The sequence below is a fragment of the Arachis ipaensis genome, chromosome B10 (genome assembly GCF_059453495.1).
Source record: "Arachis ipaensis isolate K30076 ecotype BB chromosome B10, ASM5945349v1, whole genome shotgun sequence".
NCBI lineage: Eukaryota > Viridiplantae > Streptophyta > Magnoliopsida > Fabales > Fabaceae > Arachis > Arachis ipaensis.
This window is the reverse complement of record NC_142435.1, coordinates 131,252,761-131,275,225: the sequence shown is the minus strand read 5'-3', so window position 1 is coordinate 131,275,225 and position 22,465 is coordinate 131,252,761. Positions and strand designations below refer to the sequence as shown.

Sequence of the window (22,465 nt, the reverse complement as noted above, 5' to 3'; positions counted from 1 at the left end):
GCACCTGAAGTTGGATATACAACATATCTCCCATGAAAAGATTGTCATCCTCTAATAAAATAAGAATCCAATCCCTTTTTTCGCTTATTCCGGCCTTTTGGCTAGTTAGTTTTCTTTGACTGGCATTTATGAGACTAGTGCAACTCCCTTCCTTTGTATTCATCCCTTCTGAGATCGAATGAGGTTTATTCTTTATACAAAAAGATCCGCAGCGCTTACTGATTCAATCACAGCAGAAAAGAGAACAGCGGATACGCATTCCATTGCTAACATCACACCGGTTACTAATGAACGTCCGACAACAGCTCTTATTCCAATGTCTACTCCTACTTTTTCCACTTCGCATATGGGCTTTCTCTACGGCGTCAGCTATAAGTTTGATTACATCGCGTTCAGTTTGAGCTGGGAAGTCAACTAGGTTTTGCTATTCCTTCTCGAGCTTCTATTTCATCCCTTAAAGGAGATTCGAGAAAAGATAGAATAGGAAGACGTGTTTCCAGAACAAACAAGATACGGGTTGAGAGGGGGAAGTTAGCAAAGTTAGACAAGATTGGAATGGGCATAGGAACATGTATTGATGTACCAGATCGGCTAATGCTCCCAAGTTGATGCAATGTATTCCACCAGTTGACTGAAGACTTGATTATTGGTATATCGATAGGTCCAGCACGGATTGAAATAGGAGCCGGTTCGACAGGAAGCTTTTGAAAACGCAGTGCACCCAGGTAAATCAGAAACGAGATGAATACAGAGGTTAAACGAGCATCCCACACCCAAAAGGTGCCCCACATAGGTCTTCCCCGAAACCCCCCAGTAACTAAGGTAAACAACGTAAAAAAAGCACCCATTTCTGTACCGGTTCCGGAAGAGCGAAGAAAAAAGGGGATGTTTTGTTAATAGGAATAAGAAAGTGTTTATAGCCATAGCGATATAAACAAGAATACTCATCCGAGCCGCAGGAACATGTACATACAGAATACCAGAAGCTATTCGCTAATTCTCATTGGATCTCAGTTGTTCTTAACAGCGATGGCTATTCATTTAAGTCTTCGGGTAGCACCATTAGATCTTCAACAAGGTGGAAATTCTATATATATATATATATATATATATATATATATATATATATATATATATATATATATATATATATATATATATATATGCATAGACTCTTAGGAATGCGCGCATGCAGGGACTGTCCAGGGTTCGCTATCGGACATGTCGGGTTTGGCTGGATAACCGACAGATGAGACTCATCGACCATAGGGCAAACATGCATCATGTACATTTGTATGATTTATTTGGGTATGCATATTTTGTTTTGGCTTGCCTATTTGATTATCTATATTTATATGCTACGTGACTTAAATGCTATATCTGTTTCCTTAATTGTGCATTACTTGTATGTCTTATATGTGTTTGCTTTGAGAGATCCCTCATGCTGGTGGAGGTGACGCTGAGGGTTGTTTAAAACTGGCAATTGGGAGGTTTGTAGAGAACTAGAATTGAAGAGATAGATTAGAATTCCTAGGTAGAATTACCATATTTCTGGTTAGTGAGAACTCTAGGTTTTGATTTAGGTTGTAGAAGTTTAAGATTGCTTTTGGCTTTTTGGAGCCTTATATCCTATCTATTGAGCACTGTTAGCATACTGAGAACCTCTAATTCTTATTCCATATGTATTTGTTGTTTTTCAGATGCAGGACGTGAGGCACTTCGTTGAACATACTAGAGACTCCTTCAGAAGCAAATATCTACTTTTGGAGCTTTCACTTAATGTAATTAACTTGTGTATGTGTGTGTGTGTGTATTCTCTACTGTTGTATTAAAACTTGTATTGTCCCTCCCAGAGGTTGATTTGGAGAATCAGGATCAGCCTTTGCTTCGCAGGTCGAGTCTAGAGCTTGATTATGTATCTATGTATTGGAATTCTCTCTCTCTCTCTCTCTCTCTCTCTCTCTCTCTCTCTCTCTCTCTCTCGTATGACGCGTTTTCGGTCTTGTTTTGTTCATCTTTTCTTTCAAGACTCCTAGATATATTATCTTTGCTTTTATATATGTATGTATTTTTGTTTTTAGAGGTCGTGGCGCTTCACCACCTTTGATTTACGCTTAGGCGTAAAGTTTTATGTGGTAGGGTGTTACATAAAGTCTTTTCAATCTGACCATGAAAGAGAGTTTTTATCAAATATATTTGTTGATTACCTAAATCAAAATGGAATTCAACATAGACTCTCATGACCCTATACACTCCAAAAATAAGGACTGAAAAAAGACATAGGTCTATAATTGAAATAAAGTTATCTCTTTTAGCTATTGCTTCTTTACCTATGATATTTTGAGAAGATGCATTTTCTACTGTTGTACATTTGTTGAATAGACTTTCCACTACAACACTCAAATTTATATTACTCTTTGAAAAATTCTATCAAAAGAAACTAGACTACAACTCTCAAAATTTTTGTTTGAGCTTGCTTTCCTTTCTTATGACCAATATCACAAGCACAAATTTGAATATAAATATAAAAAATATTTATTCTTTGAATATACTAATGATTATCGTGGTTGCAAGTGCATGGACAAAACAGAGAAAATACATGTCATCTTTGATAAATATGTATTTTTATACTATGATATGTTTAAAGCCTGTACTAGCACCTTTGAATGTAGTAATAATTCTCTAATTATGCAGACACACTACCCCTTTTTGGGACAATAAACAATCTTTTCGACCTTACATATAACTCAAACTCACACCAATCCAATAACACCACTTTAGTCGCTCTTCCTATTAATGCTTTCACCAACTATCATGAAAACATAATTCATCACCAATTTTGAACCTACATCTCAACTTATCACCACTCCTCAACAAAAACCGTGGCGATGAAGCGTTAGCAACGAATGGATATCCGTGGCTAACAAGGGCGACGCATTTTCAGTTAGCCACGGTTTTTGGTCTGTTAGCCACGGTTTTGTGACCCGTGGAAATATTTGAATAGCCACGGTTTTCACTACTTTAGCCACACTCCAAACCGTGGATAAATGATAACAATGTAACCAATAAGTATAATTTTGCCACAATTTTTTCCGTGGCTAATATTGGCAGGCTGGGCTTTTTGGTCACAATTTTGTCCGTGGCTAATGTTGGTGGGTTATTTAGCCACGATTTTTCCGTGGCTAATCACAAAAGATAAATTAATATATATATATATATATATATATATATATATATATATATATATATATATATATATATATAAAGATGCTACTTAGTACAAAATTATATCATACAAAATTAAAAAAATTAGCCATATCCATATAAGTAGTATTCTTAGTAATAAAAATGTGAAATTTAAGTAATAATGTTGAAAAGCAAATATCCTGAACTAAATGAGTTTAAACTATTACAAAATCAAGTATCAGAATGCATCATTATTAGATCTTTAACGTCTTCATGGGAATACCTGCAAAAACATTCAAATAAGATTGTGTTATCTCTTAATTTATGAAAAAATGTCCCAAGACATTATTTAAAATAATAATTTAATGTAGTTAAAAAAAAGTAAAAATGCATATCCAATAAGGCTGAGTTTTCATTTTCACAATATAAAACATCTCATTAAACTCGTCATTAATCAATATATATATTGCTAGACTTATATTCTATTAAACAACTTTCAATTCAATTGCTTCATGTAAGTAAGTAAGATATCGGATTGCAATCAAAACCATTTAGAGATAGAGAATTTAAAAGTAAAAATAGAAATGTGTTAGCTTACCAAGGTCAATATTTTAAAGTAGAAAGTTGAACTTGCCAGGTAACTATCGAGCATGCGAACCTCCCAGGTAAGTGTCCCTTGTTCTATGGCAACATGCATCCATTACTCTAAGTTATCATTATTCACATATTCATCCATTAGTAGCTTGAACATTGAAACAAACACTAACAATGATTTGCTTTGCTAAAAATAAGTACCTGTTAACTCTCTCCAAACAGGCACACAAGATATTTATGTCTAACATGACCTATAGTCTCCACTTCAATTATGAATTCTCTCTTCTTGTTCTCTGTTAAATAATTTCAAATTTCAATCACACAACAACAATTATGCTTTAATAATGGAAAGAATCATCGTCAACAAATAGTCTCAACTACTGTCTAGTGCTATAATGAAAGAAAGGTTGAAAGAAGCAAATCAAATAAAGTATCCTTACATTTTTTAAGAAGTTTTCTTACTGCCACCTCATTTCTATTAATCAATCTGCCCTGTAAACACATAAACTGCTTCTTACCATTCTTGGAGCTTCCTTCTTCCTCATATATCGAACTAAAACCTCTCTCATGGAGATAGTTTGAACTACACTGACTAACATTATTATGATCACAAAATAACACTCATGCAAAAAGAAATATTCACAAAGATTAAGCTCTTAAAAAAGTTGAGTATATAAAAAATTACATGTTTGAAGAATGGATGCTACCACAGTGATCTAAATGGTGGAATTTCTTCTTCTAAAGTGGTTTAGAATATACAGAACTAAATGCATAAAGTCAGATTCAAAAGTAAGAAACACAAGAAATGCCAAGAAATGTAAACAATAACTTTTGTTTGCTACCTTGCTATGGCTATGGGCATTACTAAAATAATGTTGATTTTAGGAATTTCAGCATATAAAAGAAAACTAAGGTTAATTAGGAATTAATCACATTAGTACATACTACTAAGTAGCTAATTATATTTATACATTTAAATTATACTTTATACCAGTGGTTCATTCTCTATACCACCAAAAGGATAAATGAATAAAACATGCAAATCCAAGCCAACGCACTCATCTCCACCAACAACAAGACAAGAAGAGAAAACTTAAATCGACCAGATAGTGTTTTAGAGAGGTAAGATTCAGAGCACTACCTCCAGAGAGAGTGACAGTGAGGGAGGTGCAATGGAGCAATTTAGGGTTCCTTCAAGTCTGCTTCGCGATTCGGGTTTGCTGGTAGAATCAGATTGATTTTGCTTGCTTCTTTGGCGACTCGAACTGATGGCACTCCAACTGCAAATTGTGGTCCCTTACTCTTCCACAAACAGGAACTAAATAAGAACGGATTGAGCGAAACGGATTTGCTTTGAAGGTTAGTTGGCTTGATCTGAGTGTAGGAACTAAGAAATTACGGATTTGGAGAAACTGAAGAAAAATGTTATTAGCTAAAGGGGTTGGTTGCATGTTATCAAATTTGAATCAATTGGAGGAGCTAACAAATAGGGGATTTGGGGAAAAAAAAAAGTGTGAGGGAGTTATCCTGAAAACTGGGTAAGTGGACAACTAAATAAAAATTACATTTAACATTGCCGTTAAAAATTTCATTTATCTCATTATAGATGTTAATTTGAATTTTGTTTAGTGAAGTAACTCTCATTTTTAATTTAGATTAAAATTTAACTTTAATAAAAAATATTAAATTGTAAATTTTATAACTTTAAACTATATTTCAAAAATTTTATATACTAATTAAAATTTAGAATTTTGACTTGTTGGATTTAAAAAAATGGCATCACTAAAAATTAAAATAAATAAACTTGAAATTTAAGAATTTGATACCTTTGGATTGAAATAGAATATAAATTTTGTACATAGTTAGAAAATGAACTTCCATGAAATTAATTTTATTTTATTTTTCCATTAAAATAATAAAATGATAATAAATAGATAGAATAATAAAATGTAGGTATAAAACTAATGTTCTGAATTTTAGGAGTTAGGATTTTGTTCATTAATATTGTGTAAATTAATAGTGAGTAATTAAATTAGTTATTATTCCAATCAATCATAGTTCATATTTTTTTATTTTCTAGAATTAGTTAGAGTTATTTTGTTAAAGATAAATATGTACTTTTTTGTACTCCTTTGGTACTCTTTTTATAATTTTAACATTTATTTTTAATTAAATCATTTTATTCCATTACTAAAGTCTCTAAATTAATACATACTGTAGAATTGGACACTGAAATTGTATTTGGCCAGAAAGAGTACGAATACAAAAATTTGACAACTAAAAACATAAATAGTAAAATTGTATGTATATGAATTAGTCTCTTTGATTACATTACAATCTGATTTTTATAAAGTAATAAACAACATAACCACACTAAAAAATTACTGTTAAATCAAGAAGGAAAAATTAATTAAATCAGCGCAGAAGTAGTAGTAGGTAAAAAAAAAATATGGCAGAGTATAAGAATCATAGCAAATGAAAAAATTGCACATCATTAACCACATCTAAAATTAAACTATTAGCAAATTTTATTAAGTTTCAGTGGCAGCACTCGAAAGAATTGAGAGAAAAAAAACTAACAATTGGGGAATTAGAAAAGCATGCACCACCCTGATAAATCGAATTTACCTTGGATTAGAGTTTAAAATTGGAAAAAAGTATAAACTGTATAAAAATATTTTGAGAGGGATGGAGAAAAACACCAAATTAAGCGCAAAATTTTGAAATGAAAATCGTTCGAATTCGTCACGGTGATCATTAGATCTGTGGTATAATTGAGAGAACTCATCTCAAATTAGCCACGAACAAATAAAACCGTCGAAAAATTCTACAAAATTTGGCCACGGAAATACAAGACGTTACAAGTGATTACCACGATCATATAAATTTATCACAGTTTTTCATCCGTGGTATCTTCCCGTTGGTAACGCTCGTGTTTCTGGTAGTATTACTTTATCCCCTACCTCAACATGTTAATGATCTTATGTCTATCAATAGTATTGAGGTGTACCTCTCACCAATACCTGATATCCCACCAACACTCATTCCATAATCACCAAATCAAATCTAGGACATACAGACATGGGATCCTTAATACCACCACCACATCTGATTTGACTCGATCCATCCCAAATAATGTTTCTCAAGCCATTAGCTACCCACATTGGATATTAGCAATGGACCAAAAATTTAAAGTCTTAATGCAGTGTAACACATGGTTCTTGGTTGAACCACCACCAACTGCCACAATCAAAAGTTATAAATAGATTTTTGCAATAAACAACAGAGGTGACATCATGAGATACAAAGTAAAACTCAATCGTGCTTTTTATGGCTTGAAACAAGCCCACAAAGCATGGCATCCCACTCTCAAATTTGCACTTTTTTCAATTTGATTTTGTTAATTTAACTCTGACACATCATTATTTGTTAGACAAATTTATAATTCTATGATTTATTTGTTAGCTTATGTTGATGATATTATGGTAATGGAAAATAATGGTTGCTGAAATTGAATCATTAATTGTCAGTCAGTTTTGTTTTTTCTTTGAAGGATTTAGAAAAATGTAACTATTTTTTGGGTCTAAAAATCAAAAACTTAGATGATGGAGAATTCACTTATTTCGGTCTAAATAATAAATATACCTTTGAGATATTAACAAAAGCAGGCATGGATAGAGCCAAGCCAATGGCCACACTAATGATTAGTTGTTTTTTTTTTTTACCAAAGATATGAGACTCGAACCCGCAATCTCTTAATTGAGTATGGGGAGATTATGTCATTTGAGCTATTACTCATTGGCCACTAATGATTAGTTTACTTAAGTAGATATTCTCAAAAGCATAAACACGTTAAATTATTTAGAATCATGAATGAGTAGCTTGGTTATCAAGTTGTTACTCATACCTATTTCAAATAAATATGATTAAATTGTATTCCGTATAATTATAATCCTAAATAATTATCTGGTTATCAGACAATTATTTAATTGAATTATATTTTATACCCCTAGGTTATCTAGGTTCAAATATAAAATTAATTCTCCTTATGCCTAATCATATGCATGAATAAATTCTATCCGTGAGTATAAGTCTCCTGATTGTCAGGTCACTTCTTGTAATCAAGAGATAAATTTAGTTTTGGTAATTTTTTAACTTTTAGAACTTATCTCCATTGTTAGAGAATCCCTACCAGTATTCATAAATTAAATTTTATACTCCTAGATTGTCTAGGTAAAAATATAAAATTAAATCCCTAATACAGCAAATGTATATGCTGATTATTATCTTAAAAATAAAACTCTTGATTGTCAGACCGCTCTTTATAATCAAGAACATTAGAAAAAAAACTAATTTCTAAAATTATAGTGTTCAAAATACATCAATTAAAACAAATTTTGATTTTTAATAGACTAACGTTTAGCTTTAGAAAACTATCAAATCAAATTTAACATTTATATATATATATATATATATATATATATATATATATATATATATATAAGAAATAGACAAAAAATATTTTACATCTTATTTCTTTTATTGTGACCAAAATACGATAAAATTTAATAAACAAATAAAACCAAACAAAATATTTTATTATAAATATAACTATTATATTAAAAGAATGATGATTTAATCACAATTAAATAATAAAAATTAAAATAAATTAACTATTAATTTATTAGAAAACGATCTCAATGAAAATAATTACATCATATGCTTAAAAAAATTGAATTAATCCTATTAATTCACAAACTTTAAGAAAATATGAACAAAAATTTAAATACAAAAAGTCAAAGCTCTGATACCACTATAAGGATTATCATGTGTTTATAACACGCAACGGAAGAAAAGAAAGTAATCTTAAAGATCTATTTTGTGCTTAAACTTAATTCGAATAATATATATAGATCAGATCTAAATACCTTTGGACGCTTCAGTAAAAACTTTATTCTTCGATTGTACGAAGACTCTATGCGTATCCACACCAAGATCAATTTTTGCTGTCAACTCCTTGACCAATGCATATCTGATCTAAATTGAGAAACCTCTTTGCACACCATAAAATTCTTCTCCAAGAATTAGACTCACATACATTTATGTGTGTAGTGGTAAAGGAATAAAACTCTTGTGTGTTGTGTTAATTTTTTTTTTTTTTGTATTTTCTCCACTACATATATATAGTATCAGATTTGTTACTGATTTCATATTTGAATTTCATTTCAAATTTAAATCATATCTTATTATTTTAAACTTGAATCTTTCAAATTTATAAATCATATCATAACTCAATTTGAAACATAATCAGTTAGGATCTCATCCAAGCTTAGAATTCAAATTTAGAAATAGAATAACTAATTATTCTCAAATCTCATTTAATATTCTCAATTATCATACTATTATTATATTCTTGGTGATAGCAAAGAATACAATAATATTCCATTTGAATTAATATAATTATTTATTTGATCAAATAAAAATAATAATTAAATAATTCTACAGCAGAGATTAAAACACTCGTTAGTGTGTGACTCCATAGGTTCAATACTCAATGGATAGTAAATTAGTCATACTAAATTTACTAATCAAGATTGACGTCTAGCAACACTCCTCAATGACCCGATAGTATGAAATAATATATTTTTACTAAGAACTTGAGAAGAACAAAGTATAATTCCTTTCATCTTTTCAGCTCTTGGTTAACCCTTAGAGTATGATTTAATTATCAAACTCTAACTTATTACCATTATTATAATGAAATGTGAATGACCTAAGAAATTCATTTCTTCATTCATTCAATTCTCTTGACTAAGGTTTTATTTATCTCAGTCGCTATAATCATATAACTCAAACTCTTTACCGAGAACTAATGGATTCTTTATTGACTAATCATTAATTCTACAAGTATTTAAATCATACACAATATTCATTCAACTAGCATCCTAGGGTATTAGGTGTCCAGAATCAAAATATAATAAATACATTGTGTCCAACCAATAATAACAAAATATTAAGTGGCAAACAACTACAGAATAAAATTCATTTGATTCATAGCTTGCTCCCAAGGTTGTGAACTTGATTCTTGTTGTGTGGATGTGTTAGTAACATCTGCAAAACATAAAAATTAGTCTCTCAAGATTATCATATGAATTAAATTAAATAATAAAAAAAGAATAAAGACATCATAAAGTAAATATACCATTAACAATCTTGTCACTATTGTCAATTTGATCAAACTCAAGTTCTTTAAATATCTGCTTAGAAGGATACAACCAACTTTGAGTGCAGATTAAAGCTTCTGCCATTTTTAGTGACAAAGAGCTACGGTAAAGATCAACCACACGCTCACCGGTACTAAAGCATGATTCAGATGCAACAGTTGAAACTGGAATACCAAAGACATCATGGGCTATGGGAGAAAGAATTCTATATTTTGATCCATTTAATTTCCACCAAGCCAATATATCAAAATTCTCATCTTCGACGTCCACAGGATCTTCGGCCAAATATTTCTCAACATCAGATTTGCTATCTGCATTAGCTTTTTCCTTCTTTTGTTTTTTTCACAAATTCACTCTATTTGCAGCAACACACTTAGCACTAGACTGACTACTATCTTTATCATCCAAAACAGCTTTAGAGGAACTGCCATCATCATCAAGAACTTTATCATCTACAATTTCTTTTGAATAAAATTTGTACAATATCTCCAATGTAGATTTCACAAAACTAGTCATACTAGTAGCCACTTCCTTATCATATACATCCTCCAAACACCAAGAAAAATAATCAAATTTGTATCGAAGATCTAAAACAACGGCAACAAGTATCAAAGGATTAAACTTGTCAGCTGGTCCCCAATATTTATCGTATTTAGCCTTCATAGAGCATGACATAGTTCCCAATAATTTAGAATTGTTGTGGCTCCAAGATGTTAGTTGAGAATTTATAGATACAATTTCATGAAAGCATTTGTTTGAAGTAACATGTAAAGAAGATGAGAAACACAAAGTAATCTCATAGAAGATTCTCAAAAAATCAATAAATAGCCTAGCATGTTGCCAATCAAGTGTCGTGGGTGGACCAACTTTTTTTTACCCCCACTATCATCTCCAAACCATCTAAAAAATTCAATTTCTTGATCATAAAGTCTATCAAAAGCTTTTTCAAAATTTTCAGCATGTTTCAACATTAGATAGGTGGAATTCCATTTGAAACATCTAAACAAACAAGACTTTTAAACTCTATCAACTCAGCCTCAATGCATTCTTTAAATTTTTTAATTCTTTGGGGAGAATGCTTTCAATTGAGGCATGTTGCTTTTTAATTCCTTCATTCACTATCAAGTTGTGAACATGAGCACAACACCTCATTTGTAAATATTTTTCTCCGCACACCAATCCACCCCTTGCAGCTAATTTTCTTTGAAGGTAAGTGATAGCCCCATCATTTGAAGATGCATTGTCTAATGTGATTGTGAAGACCTTTTCAATTCCCCACTCTCTCAAACATGTCTCAATTTCTCTCTTTATTGTTTCTCCCTTGTGGTTCTCAATCAAGCAAAAGTTGAGAATTCTCTTTTATAGCTTCCATTTGTCATCAACGAAATGTGTAGTTAGGCTCATGTAGCTAAGATTTTGATTTGATGTCCAACAATCTGATGTCAAACAAACTCGAGCACATGACTTTGCCAACCAAGCTTTAAGTTTTTTCTTCTCATCTAAATAAAGCTGAAAGCAATCTCTTGACATTGTCATCCTAGATGGTACAGTGAATCTTGGCTCAAATTGATTAATCATTTTGCGAAATCCAATCCCTTCGACGACTTTAAAAGGGTGTTCATCAAGGATAATTAACTCAGCCATTACCTTCCTACAATCTTCCAGGCTATAGCCATTGACTTTGAAAGTTTTGCCGGCTTCACCTTCTTCACCAACCTTAGGCATATAGCCATGAAGTGTCCCATTTTTGCCTGCTTTTGTAAATATCCACTTGTGAAAAAATTTCAAGTGTTTATTCTAAGAATTTGTGCCATGTCTAGTTGGATGACATAAATATACTTTTCGACAATGATTACATTTGGCCTTGTGCTCTCCATTGGTCTCGCTAAATGGAAGCTGTTTAAAATGCGTCCAAACATAAGATTTTTTTCCCTTGCGAGTAGCCTGCTGTCCCTCGTTAGCAGCAACCTCATGCTCTATGTCCATAGCTTTGTTGTCCTCATTACTTTGGACTGCAATACAACTAGGATCTCCTCCTCCCATTTGTGTTTATCTAAACATAAAAAAGATTCATATAACAATATAATGATATATCTAAAAAAAAACTAAACATACTTAAACAACTGATCATAAATTCAATATATCTAAATAAAACTGAGCATACTTAAACAAGTGTTCAGTCTCATCATTTAACAATAACAAATGCAAAGAGAATTAAATATTTAATTTACTAATCCAAAAAAAAAAAAACAAAATAAATAAGAAAGATTCATAAGTATGTCAGTCTCATTCTTATTATTGTAAGACTTAAGTGAAGTAAGGCATAGAGCCATAGATAATAATTGAAGGTAGGTTGAAATGCACGTGAGGATAGAGACAAAGTAGCTAGCATTACTCAATACTCACCAAAGCATTACTCACAATAACATAAAGTGCATAAACCAGAAAATTTAATTTTTAAATAACAATCAAATTTAAAGTGGAAGAGATCAATTATAATTATTAGCGGTGTAAATTATAAAACTAACATTATTGTTCCTACTTCCAATAATTTGCTAAGGCAGCCAATAATTATAATTGTAAATTATTGTTCCTACTCCCAATTCCTCTCAATTGTTAATTCTTATCTCTAATCAACAACTTCTTCCTACTTTCGTCTAGCCCATAACTCTCATCATTGAAGTACTCAAAATACAAACCAGAAAATTAAACATAAAAAAATCTATTATGTTAGTTTTTCTCAAAATTAAACCAATTATGGCAAGAAAAATATCTACAATTTCATTAGTTCTTCCCAAAAATTAACAAAACAAACAAAATAGGTAAAATATTTAGCACCCAATAGGCCAGTAGTTGCAAGAAAAAAAATAAAAATCAATAGTTTTTAGCAAAAATAAATTACCTGCTCTACGTCTTGCAATGAACACTGCGTTGGTGAGAACTCTAAGTCTCTGAGAGGTGATTGAAGGCGAGTTACTGGTGCGCGCGGTGTTTAACGGTCAGCAGTTGTGGTGGTTGATCAGACTTGGTGGAGAAAGAGAAAGAAGGTGAAAAAAGGGACAGCGAAAAAATTAAAGAAGATTGGTAGTGAAGGAGAGAGTAAGGTAAGATTAAGAAGCACAAATGGCATGGAAGTATGAAGGAGGAGCTCTACGCTGGCCGTTGGGGAATATTGAACCTGTGATTGAAGAGATCATAGCTTAAACATAACAGAAATCCTAAATCCTAATCCTAAGAGAGAGGAGAGAACTTCTCTCTCTAAAACTACATCTAATCCTAAAATTATCAATTATCAGAACCTCCTGAGTCTCTGCATGTTCTCTGACTTAAATCTGTGTTTCTGGGACGAAAACTGGGTCAAAACGTGGCCCGAAGTCGCCCCCAGCATTTTCTGAATTTTCTGCAGATCGCGCATGCCACGCGTACGCGTCGTCTACGCGTTCGCGTCACTGGCCGAATTCCCTTTCCACGCGTGCGCATCAGGCGTGCGCTCGCGTCGTTTTGCTGATCTGCTTCCACGCGTACGCGTTAAGCACGCGTATGCGTCGCTGTGATTTTCTCCGTTTTGCGCGCACGCGTGAGCCATGCGTGCGCGTCACTTTTCGCTGGTTGTCTCCTTTATTTCTCGTGCTCCTTCTATTTTTGCAAGCTTCCTCTCGATTCTCTAAGCCATTCCTGCCCTATGAGGCCTGAAACATTTAACACACGGATCACGGCATCGAATGGTATAAAGGAGAAATTAAAATACACAATTTAAAGCTTTAGAAAGCAAGTTTTCAATCATAGAATAAATCCAGGAATGAATTGTAAAACCATGCAAGTCATATGAATAAGTGGGTAAAAAGCTGATAAAAACCACTCAAATTAGCATAAGATAAATCATAAAATAGTGGTTTAACAACCTCCCCACACTTAAACAATAGCATGTCCTCATGCTAAGCCCAAGGAGACAAAGAGAATTAATAAGGGACAGTAAGACTCATGAAATGCAACCTATATATATATATATATATATGAATACAACTATATGCTAAAATGATTCTACCTACTTGGTTAAAAGCAAACAAGTTCTCCAAGACAAATATAAATCAGATTTCACTAATTCAAATTATACAATAAAAGACAAGTAAACTTGTAAGAAGACAGCTCATGAAAGCAGGGAACATAGAATCAAGCATTGAACCCTCACTGGTAGTGTATATCACTCTAATCTCTCAAGTGTATAGGGTAATTCACTCTAGTCTTCCCTAGTCATACTTTCTAAACTTTGTTCTTTACCTAACCAATCAACAATATTTAATGTACCAATGCAAACATCATGAGGTCTTTTCAAGGTTATAATGGGGCTAAGGTAAGGGTGAGGACAAATGTATGGCCAAGTGAGCTATAATATGAATCTTTGATTAACCTAAGTTCTCACCTAACACATACATATACTCTATGTAACTCTAAATTCATGCCTAGCTACCCATAATTTTCCCACTTTTGCATATTTCACATACTCATGTATCAACTTTTCTCTTAACTTGTATCACATATGCATTGATGTTTTATTAGACTTAACATTTGGATAATTTTGTCCCCTTATTCATTTATTTAATTACTTAATTACTTGAATATTTTTGGATTTTTCTCTTTCTTTTTTTTTCTTCTTTTTTTTTTGTAAATCTGAAAATAAAAGTAAAAGTAAACATAACTTATCAATGCGCATGGATTTTTAATTTTTCTAGTTTCACCTGAGTAGGTACCCAAATTCCCATTATTTCATTGATTTAATCTTTTCCTATCAACCCATGTTCCCACGTTTCCCCACACTTAGTGGATACACAATCTCTATCTTAAGCTAACCAATGATTCAATTGGGATAATTAATTATTTTTCTGCTTAAGGCTAGTGATGTGGTAAAATATAGAACAAATGGGATAAAAAGGCTCAAAGTGGCTAACAAAGGTAATTGAAAGGGTAGGCTTATTTGGGATAAGTGGGCAATTTAAATAATGGCCTCAATCATATGCAAGCATATAAATACACTAAATAGTGGACATATAGAATGGAACAAAGCAAAGATTGCAATCATAGAGAAGTAAACACACAAGAATAAAAATTTATGGTTAAATAATGTAACCATATAAATAAGCTCAAAATCTCACAGGTTGTGTGTTTTTAGCCTTTTAAACTATGTTCCAAATACAACTTCAAACAAATTTTAACAGAAAAGTTTTGATTTAAATTAGTAAAATTATATAAAATAAGGTCTTGAAAAGAAACCCATTACTTTAACCAAGTAGTGGTAAAATATGCACAAAATCAAGAAAAATATGCAATCAAATATGCAAATACAACAATTAAATTAACATAGAAAATTAGACATTGGTGTTAAGAAGGAAATAACTAACCCATGGAAGTCAGTATCGACCTCCCCACACTTAAATATTGCACCGTCCTCGATGCATGCTAAGATGTGCAAGTGGACGGGCTGTTCCAACTGGCGCTTTTTTCCGAAGATTTTGCAGATGGACTTTTCTGTCTCCTCATGTAAACGTCTTCCGGTTCCCTTCCGGGTGGCCATCCTGAAAGAAAAAGAGAAGAAAAGTAACACAGAAATAAAGATAAGAAAATAAATGAAGTATGGGTGGGTTAATGCCAAATGATAAAGGTCTCATTTACATGGAAGCTTCAACATGTACGTGAGAAAATAATAGAAGCACATGGCATATCAGTGGTGCAAAATTTTCAACAATGGGAAGAGACAGTAGATAATGAAAGACAGTGTAAGTACATGTCAATGCAAAAAGAATACAGGTATCATAAAAGGTTGACATTGACAGAAAGATAATATCATCTAACAGTGTGAATCAAGTCACTAAGCATAAAAATAATACCAGAAAAGATACAACAGTTGAATAAGAACATTTAACACCAATAGTAAAATAATAAATTTAGAGAAGAAAATAATAATATGCACAAAATGAATATGCAATGAAAGAAAGTATGCAAATAAGTAAATAAAATAGAATGGAAGTGAAGAAGGATGATGAAGAAAAAGAAAGTAGGAAAGAAAGAAGAAAGAAGAAAAGATAGAAGAAATTAGGATTAGAGAAGAAAAGATAAGATAATTGGCACTAATCTGGATAAGTTGTGCGACGCAGGCGACGCGGACGCGTGGATCACGCGTTCGCGTGATTGGCGATAATTGCAAGTGACGCGGACGCGTTGGTCACGTAGGCGCGTGACTTGATTTGTGCTAGTGGCGTGAGAGCAGCCTCGCGTTCGCGCAACTTTCTGTCTCAAACGCATATTGCCAAAATTTAGGGTGACGCGTTCGCGTGGGTGACGCGCACGCGTGAATGGACTGATTTTGTAAAACGATGCGGCCGCGTGGGGCACGCGATCGTGTGGGAGAGCTGGTGCTTCTAGCATGGTTTCAGCCCCACTCCATCATAACTCTCTGCCATATACATTTTTACGTCGATTTTGCAGGGCACGCGTTCGCGTGGGTGACGCGGACGTGTGGGAGGCATGTTTTCAAAAATGACGCGGCCGCGTCAGCGATGCGGTCACGTGGGAATGTTTGTGCCTAAGGCACACCTCCAGCCACGCTTTCGCGTGACTCTCTGTCCAATTCTCTTTTCTTCAAAACGCACTGGTGACGCGGACGCGTCAATGATGCTGCCGCGTCGCGTGCGTGCTTTTTTTTTGATGCAGTATGCAATATGCAGAATGCAGAATGAAAATGCTGATATGAAGGTTATGAATAATTCCAGGTTCAATAGAATAAAACAAAACTTTAAAACAAACAAAATGAAATAAAACTAAAATTGAAAAGGAACGATCATACCATGGTGGGTTGTCTCCCACCTATCACTTTTAGTTAAAGTTCTTAAGTTGGACATTTGGTGAGCCCCTTGTCATGGCGGCTTGTGCTTTAACTCATCCTGAAACTTCCACCAATGCTTCGACTTCCAATAATCTTCATTATTCTCAAGTGAATTTGCCAAGCCTTGAGGGAGTTCTTCACAAGCCTTGAGCTCCCAAAGTGGATCCTCGTGTATGCCTGGATCCCAAATCCTGTTTCTGCACCCGTCTTCAAGTTGATCATCATGGTTCCATCCGGGTGGGAAGCAATCTGAATTCTCTACGGAGTACCAAACTCTTCTTTTAGATCTAACCAAAGTATCACCAGTCGAGTCCTTATATCTAACTCTTGAAACATCAACCTTGATGAGCCTTGATTTGCAACTCCAACCACTAAACATTTTTCTCTTACGCTTAATGCCACAAAGCTTCCTGAGTTGGCCGTCTGTTTCAAGAATACCGTACTCAAGTGGGATAGGGAGATGAACAGAGATAAGTTTTACCCACTCAAGTGAAGGAGTAGACGGCAACCTAGGTGGAGAAATCTCCAACGTTCTTGATAAAGCGTACTCAACTCCCGTCCATCCTTTTCGAAGGGCTTCTACTTCCACATCATTTGCAGACTCAATCAGAGAAGAATCTTCATACTCAAGGAGTTCGTTTGCGGATGTAGATTTATTACCAGGAGGACTTGATGCATGATTCTCATCACCAAGGGAACTTACTTCTTGATCTATCCCATCCAAGTCTTCATAAGGAATATGCCACGGAGGTTGTGCACTGGCCTTCTTGACATCAATTTCAATCTTATTGGAGGGGTACTTTACAATTCTAGATTCCCATGGAGGTTCAGCATCTCCTAAATCTTCAACCACTTCTTCCTCTGCAACTGTTATGGCTTCCTCCACTTGTTCCAATACAAAGTCATGTTCCTCATTGTCCATCGGAGTTTCCAATGTTTCCTTCATGCTACGCTCTTCTTTTGATTCTCCACATATAGCCATGGGAGTACTTTGAGTGCTTAGATGTTGGAAAGCTAATCGATTTATTACCTCGATAAAGGTAGTCGTGAATTCTAGTACTCCCCGTTTCATCTCTCTTTGCCCTTGAAGAAGAACACCAATAGTATCATGCATTGAAGGTTGAGGTGGATGTGAGGGCTCATTATTTGGGAGGAAAGGTTCATGATAAGAGGGTGGTTCATCACTCTCCATCTTTTCCACTTGTTGCACAGCACACTTCAATTCCTTGCTCTCAAATTGAGATTCCTTAGCCATGAAAGCTCCGGGTGCCATTCGGTTTACCGCTCGGTCCAATTGACGCAGGGTTGCTTGAAATCGATCCATTGTTTCCTTGAGACGATCCCTTGACTCTTGTTCTGCTCGGATATCATAAGTAGGATCATAAGGCTCTTGGATTGATGGATATGGATGTGGTGTATATGGAGGTGGTGGTCCTTGGGAGTAACTGGGTTGGAATTGGGGTGGATCTTTGTATGGCTCATAGGGTGGTTGATATGGTGGATAAAGGTTAGAATCATGTGATGGTGTTTGGTAGTAGGGGGTTTGTGAGTATGGTGGTCCAGAGTTGTGTTGAGGAGGTGGTTCATAAGCATATGGTGGGCCTTGTTGGTAACTACAAGGGGGTCCACCATGTTCATCATCTTGGTACGCTCCCTGGAATGGCTCTTGACGATAGTAATTTGGTGGAGGTTGGTTGTCACGGAAGGGTCCATGATAACTATTGTCTTGACATGCATTGTTGAATGGTCGTGGTCCATGGTATGTTGGACGGGGTTGTTGCCTAAAGGGTTGATCAGATCCTCGTGGCTCCTTCAATCTCTGATTGTTTTGACCTTGATGCATGTTCCTGTTATAATTTCCATTCCTTACAACAGCATTGGAACCAAACTCAAAGCGATGGGGTGAGAACTCATAGCAACTAATAAAAATTAAAAACAAAAATAAAATCAAATAAACAAGCAAAATAAAATATTTACAATAACCAATAATAAGGCACACGTTTGCAATTCCCCGGCAACGACGCCATTTTTTGACGATCGGATTTCTGTTTAGTAAAAAAATTTTATAAAATTAATCGCGTTGTAAGTATAGCTTCTAAACCAACAGAGAATCCTTTCGTACAAAAGTTTGGTTGTCACAAGTAACAAAACTCAATAAAATTTATAACCGAAGTATTTAAACCTCGGGTCGTCTTCTCAAGGAATTGCAGGGAGGTATGATTTATTATTGGTTATGTAAAACAGTATATTTTTGGGTTTTTGAAATAGGGAACAAGTAATTTAAATAACAAGAAAAATAAATTAATAATTAATAAAATCTCTTGGCAAGGTATAAGAAATTGAAGTCCTATCCTAGTTATCCTTATCAGGTGTGATGAGAATTGGATTTTGCTCCCACTTAAATTAATCCTTGCTAAACAAAGGAGAGTCACGTGGACTAATTAATTTGATCCTCAAGTCCTAGTCAACTCCTATGGAAAGACTAGAGTTATTGGAGTACAAATTAACCAGCAAAGAATTCTAATTTCAATCAACAGTTGAGTTTGATAACTCAAGTGTTGCTAATTACTTAACCAAAGTCAAAAGGGGAAAATAAATTTAAATTGAATTGAAAGCATCATAAATAAAACAATCATTAATCTGAAATACCTCAAATTGCATTTAAACATAAATTCAAATCCTAACATGGAAAGTTTGTAAATCAATAATGAAAAGATAAATGACAATTAAAGTAATGGAATAAATAAAAGTAGAAAATAAATTAAAGGAATATTGAACCTGTGATTGAAGAGATCATAGCTTAAACATAACAAAAATCCTAAATCTTAATCCTAAGAGAGAGGAGAGAACCTCTCTCTCTAAAACTACATCTAATCCTAAAATTATCAATTATCAGAACCTCCTGAGTCTCTGCATGTTCTCTGACTTAAATCTGTGTTTCTGGGACGAAAACTGGGTCAAAACGTGGCCCGAAGTCGCCCCCAGCGTTTTCTGAATTTTCTGCAGATCGCGCATGCCACGCGTACGCGTCGTCCACGCGTTTGCGTCATTGGCCGAATTCCCTTTCCACGCGTGGCGTCAGGCGCGCGCTCGCGTCGTTGTGCTGATTTGCTTCCACGCGTACGCGTCAAGCACGCGTATGTGATGATTGGACTTTTGTGTGGTTTAGAATTTCACAAATGAATCTCGTTGTAATATAGTTTCTAAACCAACATCAATCCTTTCATACAAAAATTTGTTTGTCACAAGTTACAAACCCCTAAATTTATAAACCGAAGTATTGAACCTCGGGTCGTTCTCCCTAGGAATTGCAATAAAGTGTCTTGTTATTGGTTATGAGGTATGTTTTGGGGTTTTTGATAAGAGGCATGAAATATAAATGGCAAAGAAAGTAAAATAACAACTAACAAAGCTCTTGGCAAGGTATGAGAACTAGAAGTCATATCCTAGTTATCCTCCTCAATTGTGACCACAAATTATCCATTGCTATCACTTAGTTAACCTCTAACCATGGAGGAAAGTCAAGTGGATGAATCAACTTGATTCCACATGTCCTAGGCAACTCCCAAGGGAAAGACTAGCTTTAGTGGTATCCAAACCAATTAGCTACTTCTAATTATCAATCAACAAGGGAATTAGATAACTCAAGCGTCTCTAATTACTCTACCTAGGCCAAGAGGAACAAAATCTATACTAAAATCCAACCAAGAATTTTATCAAACACTTGGAAGGCATAAAAGGAAAGCATAGTAAAAAGTGCAAGGAAAGTAAATCTAAACTACTCAATTGCAAGAAATCAAACAACAACAAATCAAATGAACAATAAAGGAACATGAAAACATAAATTGCATTGAAATGAAAATAGAAGAAACAAAAGTGCATGAACATAAAAATAAAGGATTACAAGAATTAAATGCTAAACTAGAGAGAAGAGATGTAGAAGAAGAAGAAATTGCAAAGGAAAAGTAAATCAAAGCATGAAATTAACCTAGATCTAAGAATTCCTAATCTAGATCTAACCTACTCCTAATCCTAGAGAGAAGTGAGAGCTTCTCTCTCTAAAACTAACTAAAAGCATGTGAAAACTAAAATAAAACTCAACTAATGACTAGATGTCTCATCCCTCTTCAATCATTGGGTTAAATAGTATTAGAAATGAGTTGGATTGGGCCCACAAGGCTTTAGAATTCACTGGCCACTAATTTGCTTTTAATGAATCACGTGCAAATCGGCGCATGTGCGCCCCCTAAATATAATTTAACTATGGCAAATATTATATCATTTCGAAGCCCCGGATGTTAGCTTTCCAACGCAACTAAAACCGCATCATTTGGACCTTTGTAGCTCAAGTTATGGTCGTTTAAGTGCGAAGAGGTCGGCTTGACAGCTTTTGCGATTCCTTCATTTCTTCATGAGTTCTCCATTTTTACATGCTTTTCCTTCATTCCCTTGATCCAATCTTTGCCTCCTAAATCTGAAATCACTTAACACACATATCAAGGCATCTAATGGAATCAAGGTGAATTGAATTTAGCTATTTTAAGACCTTAAAGCATGTTTTCACACTTAAGCATAATTAAAGGAGAAGTTATAAAACCATGCTATTTCATTGGATAAATGTGGGTAAAAGGTTATAAAATCCTCTAAATCAAGTACAAGATAAACCCTACAAATGGGGTTTATCAGTATGCGTCGCTGTGATTTTCTCCGTTTTGCACGCACGCGTGAGCCATGCGTGCGCGTCACTTTTCACTGGTTGTCTCCTTTATTTCTTGTGCTCCTTCCATTTTTGCAAGCTTCTTCTCCATTCTCTAAGTCATTCCTGCCCTATGAGGCCTGAAACATTTAACACACAGATCACGGCATCGAATGGTATAAAGGAGAAATTAAAATACACAATTTAAAGCTTTAGGAAGCAAGTTTTCAATCATAGAATAAATCCAGGAAGGAATTGTAAAACCATGCAAGTCATATGAATAAGTGGGTGAAAAGCTGATAAAAACCACTCAAATTAGCACAAGATAAACCATAAAATAGTGGTTTATCAGTAACCAATCATCCTCCCAAAATCAAATATGTCTGCCATTTCCCACATGCATAGACAAAACACTGATCATCATATCTCTTACCTGTTGCTCTTTAATATTAAGTTGGCAAATATCTTTTCACGGGCCACCTCTTGACGGTAATGGCTGTTTTGCCAAAATTACAATTGGGTTCAAATAATTACAAGAGCATACAATCTTCTTCCACAAGGGGCAATCTTCCTTTGAAAAACGCCACTACCACTTAAACAGAAGTGACGCATTCCTGATTAATGCATCTCCCACCCCCAAACCACCTAACTTTTTCGGAGCTTGCACCATCTTCCATTTCACAAGTGGTATACCGTTATTCCCATCTTCTTTACTCCACAAAAACCTTTTCTGTAACCCAATTATCTTTTCTACAACCGCCTTTGGCATCTTATACAGGCTTAAGTAGTAGACCGACAAGCTATTAAGAACAGATTTTATGAGAACCAGCTTATCAACTTTGTTGAGAGACTTCACTTTCCATAAGCTAAACTTATCATCCACCTTGT

General features: G+C 34.2%; 1 protein-coding gene across 1 annotated transcript; it reads right to left on the bottom strand.

The window, feature by feature from the left end:
- Positions 1–11,363: 11,363 nt before the first annotated feature.
- On the bottom strand, positions 11,364–12,047 carry LOC107621083 (zinc finger BED domain-containing protein DAYSLEEPER-like). Its single transcript, XM_016323130.1, has 2 exons — positions 11,861–12,047; positions 11,364–11,755 (listed from the first exon to the last, which is right to left on the bottom strand). The coding sequence occupies exons 1-2, from the start codon at positions 12,045–12,047 to the stop codon at positions 11,364–11,366; spliced, it is 579 nt and encodes a 192-aa protein (XP_016178616.1).
- Between the last annotated feature and the right edge of the window lie 10,418 nt (positions 12,048–22,465).

What these genes read in the sequence shown, in the direction of transcription:
- LOC107621083 (XM_016323130.1), bottom strand. Translation starts at nt 12,047, where the DNA reads ATGGGAGGAGGAGATCCTAGTTGTATTGCAGTCCAAAGTAATGAGGAC. An exon ending in TGGAGAGCACAAGGCCAAAT is followed by an intron (nt 11,756 to 11,860) that starts GTAATCATTGTC and finishes TTACAAAAGCAG; the next exon opens with GCAAAAATGGGACACTTCAT.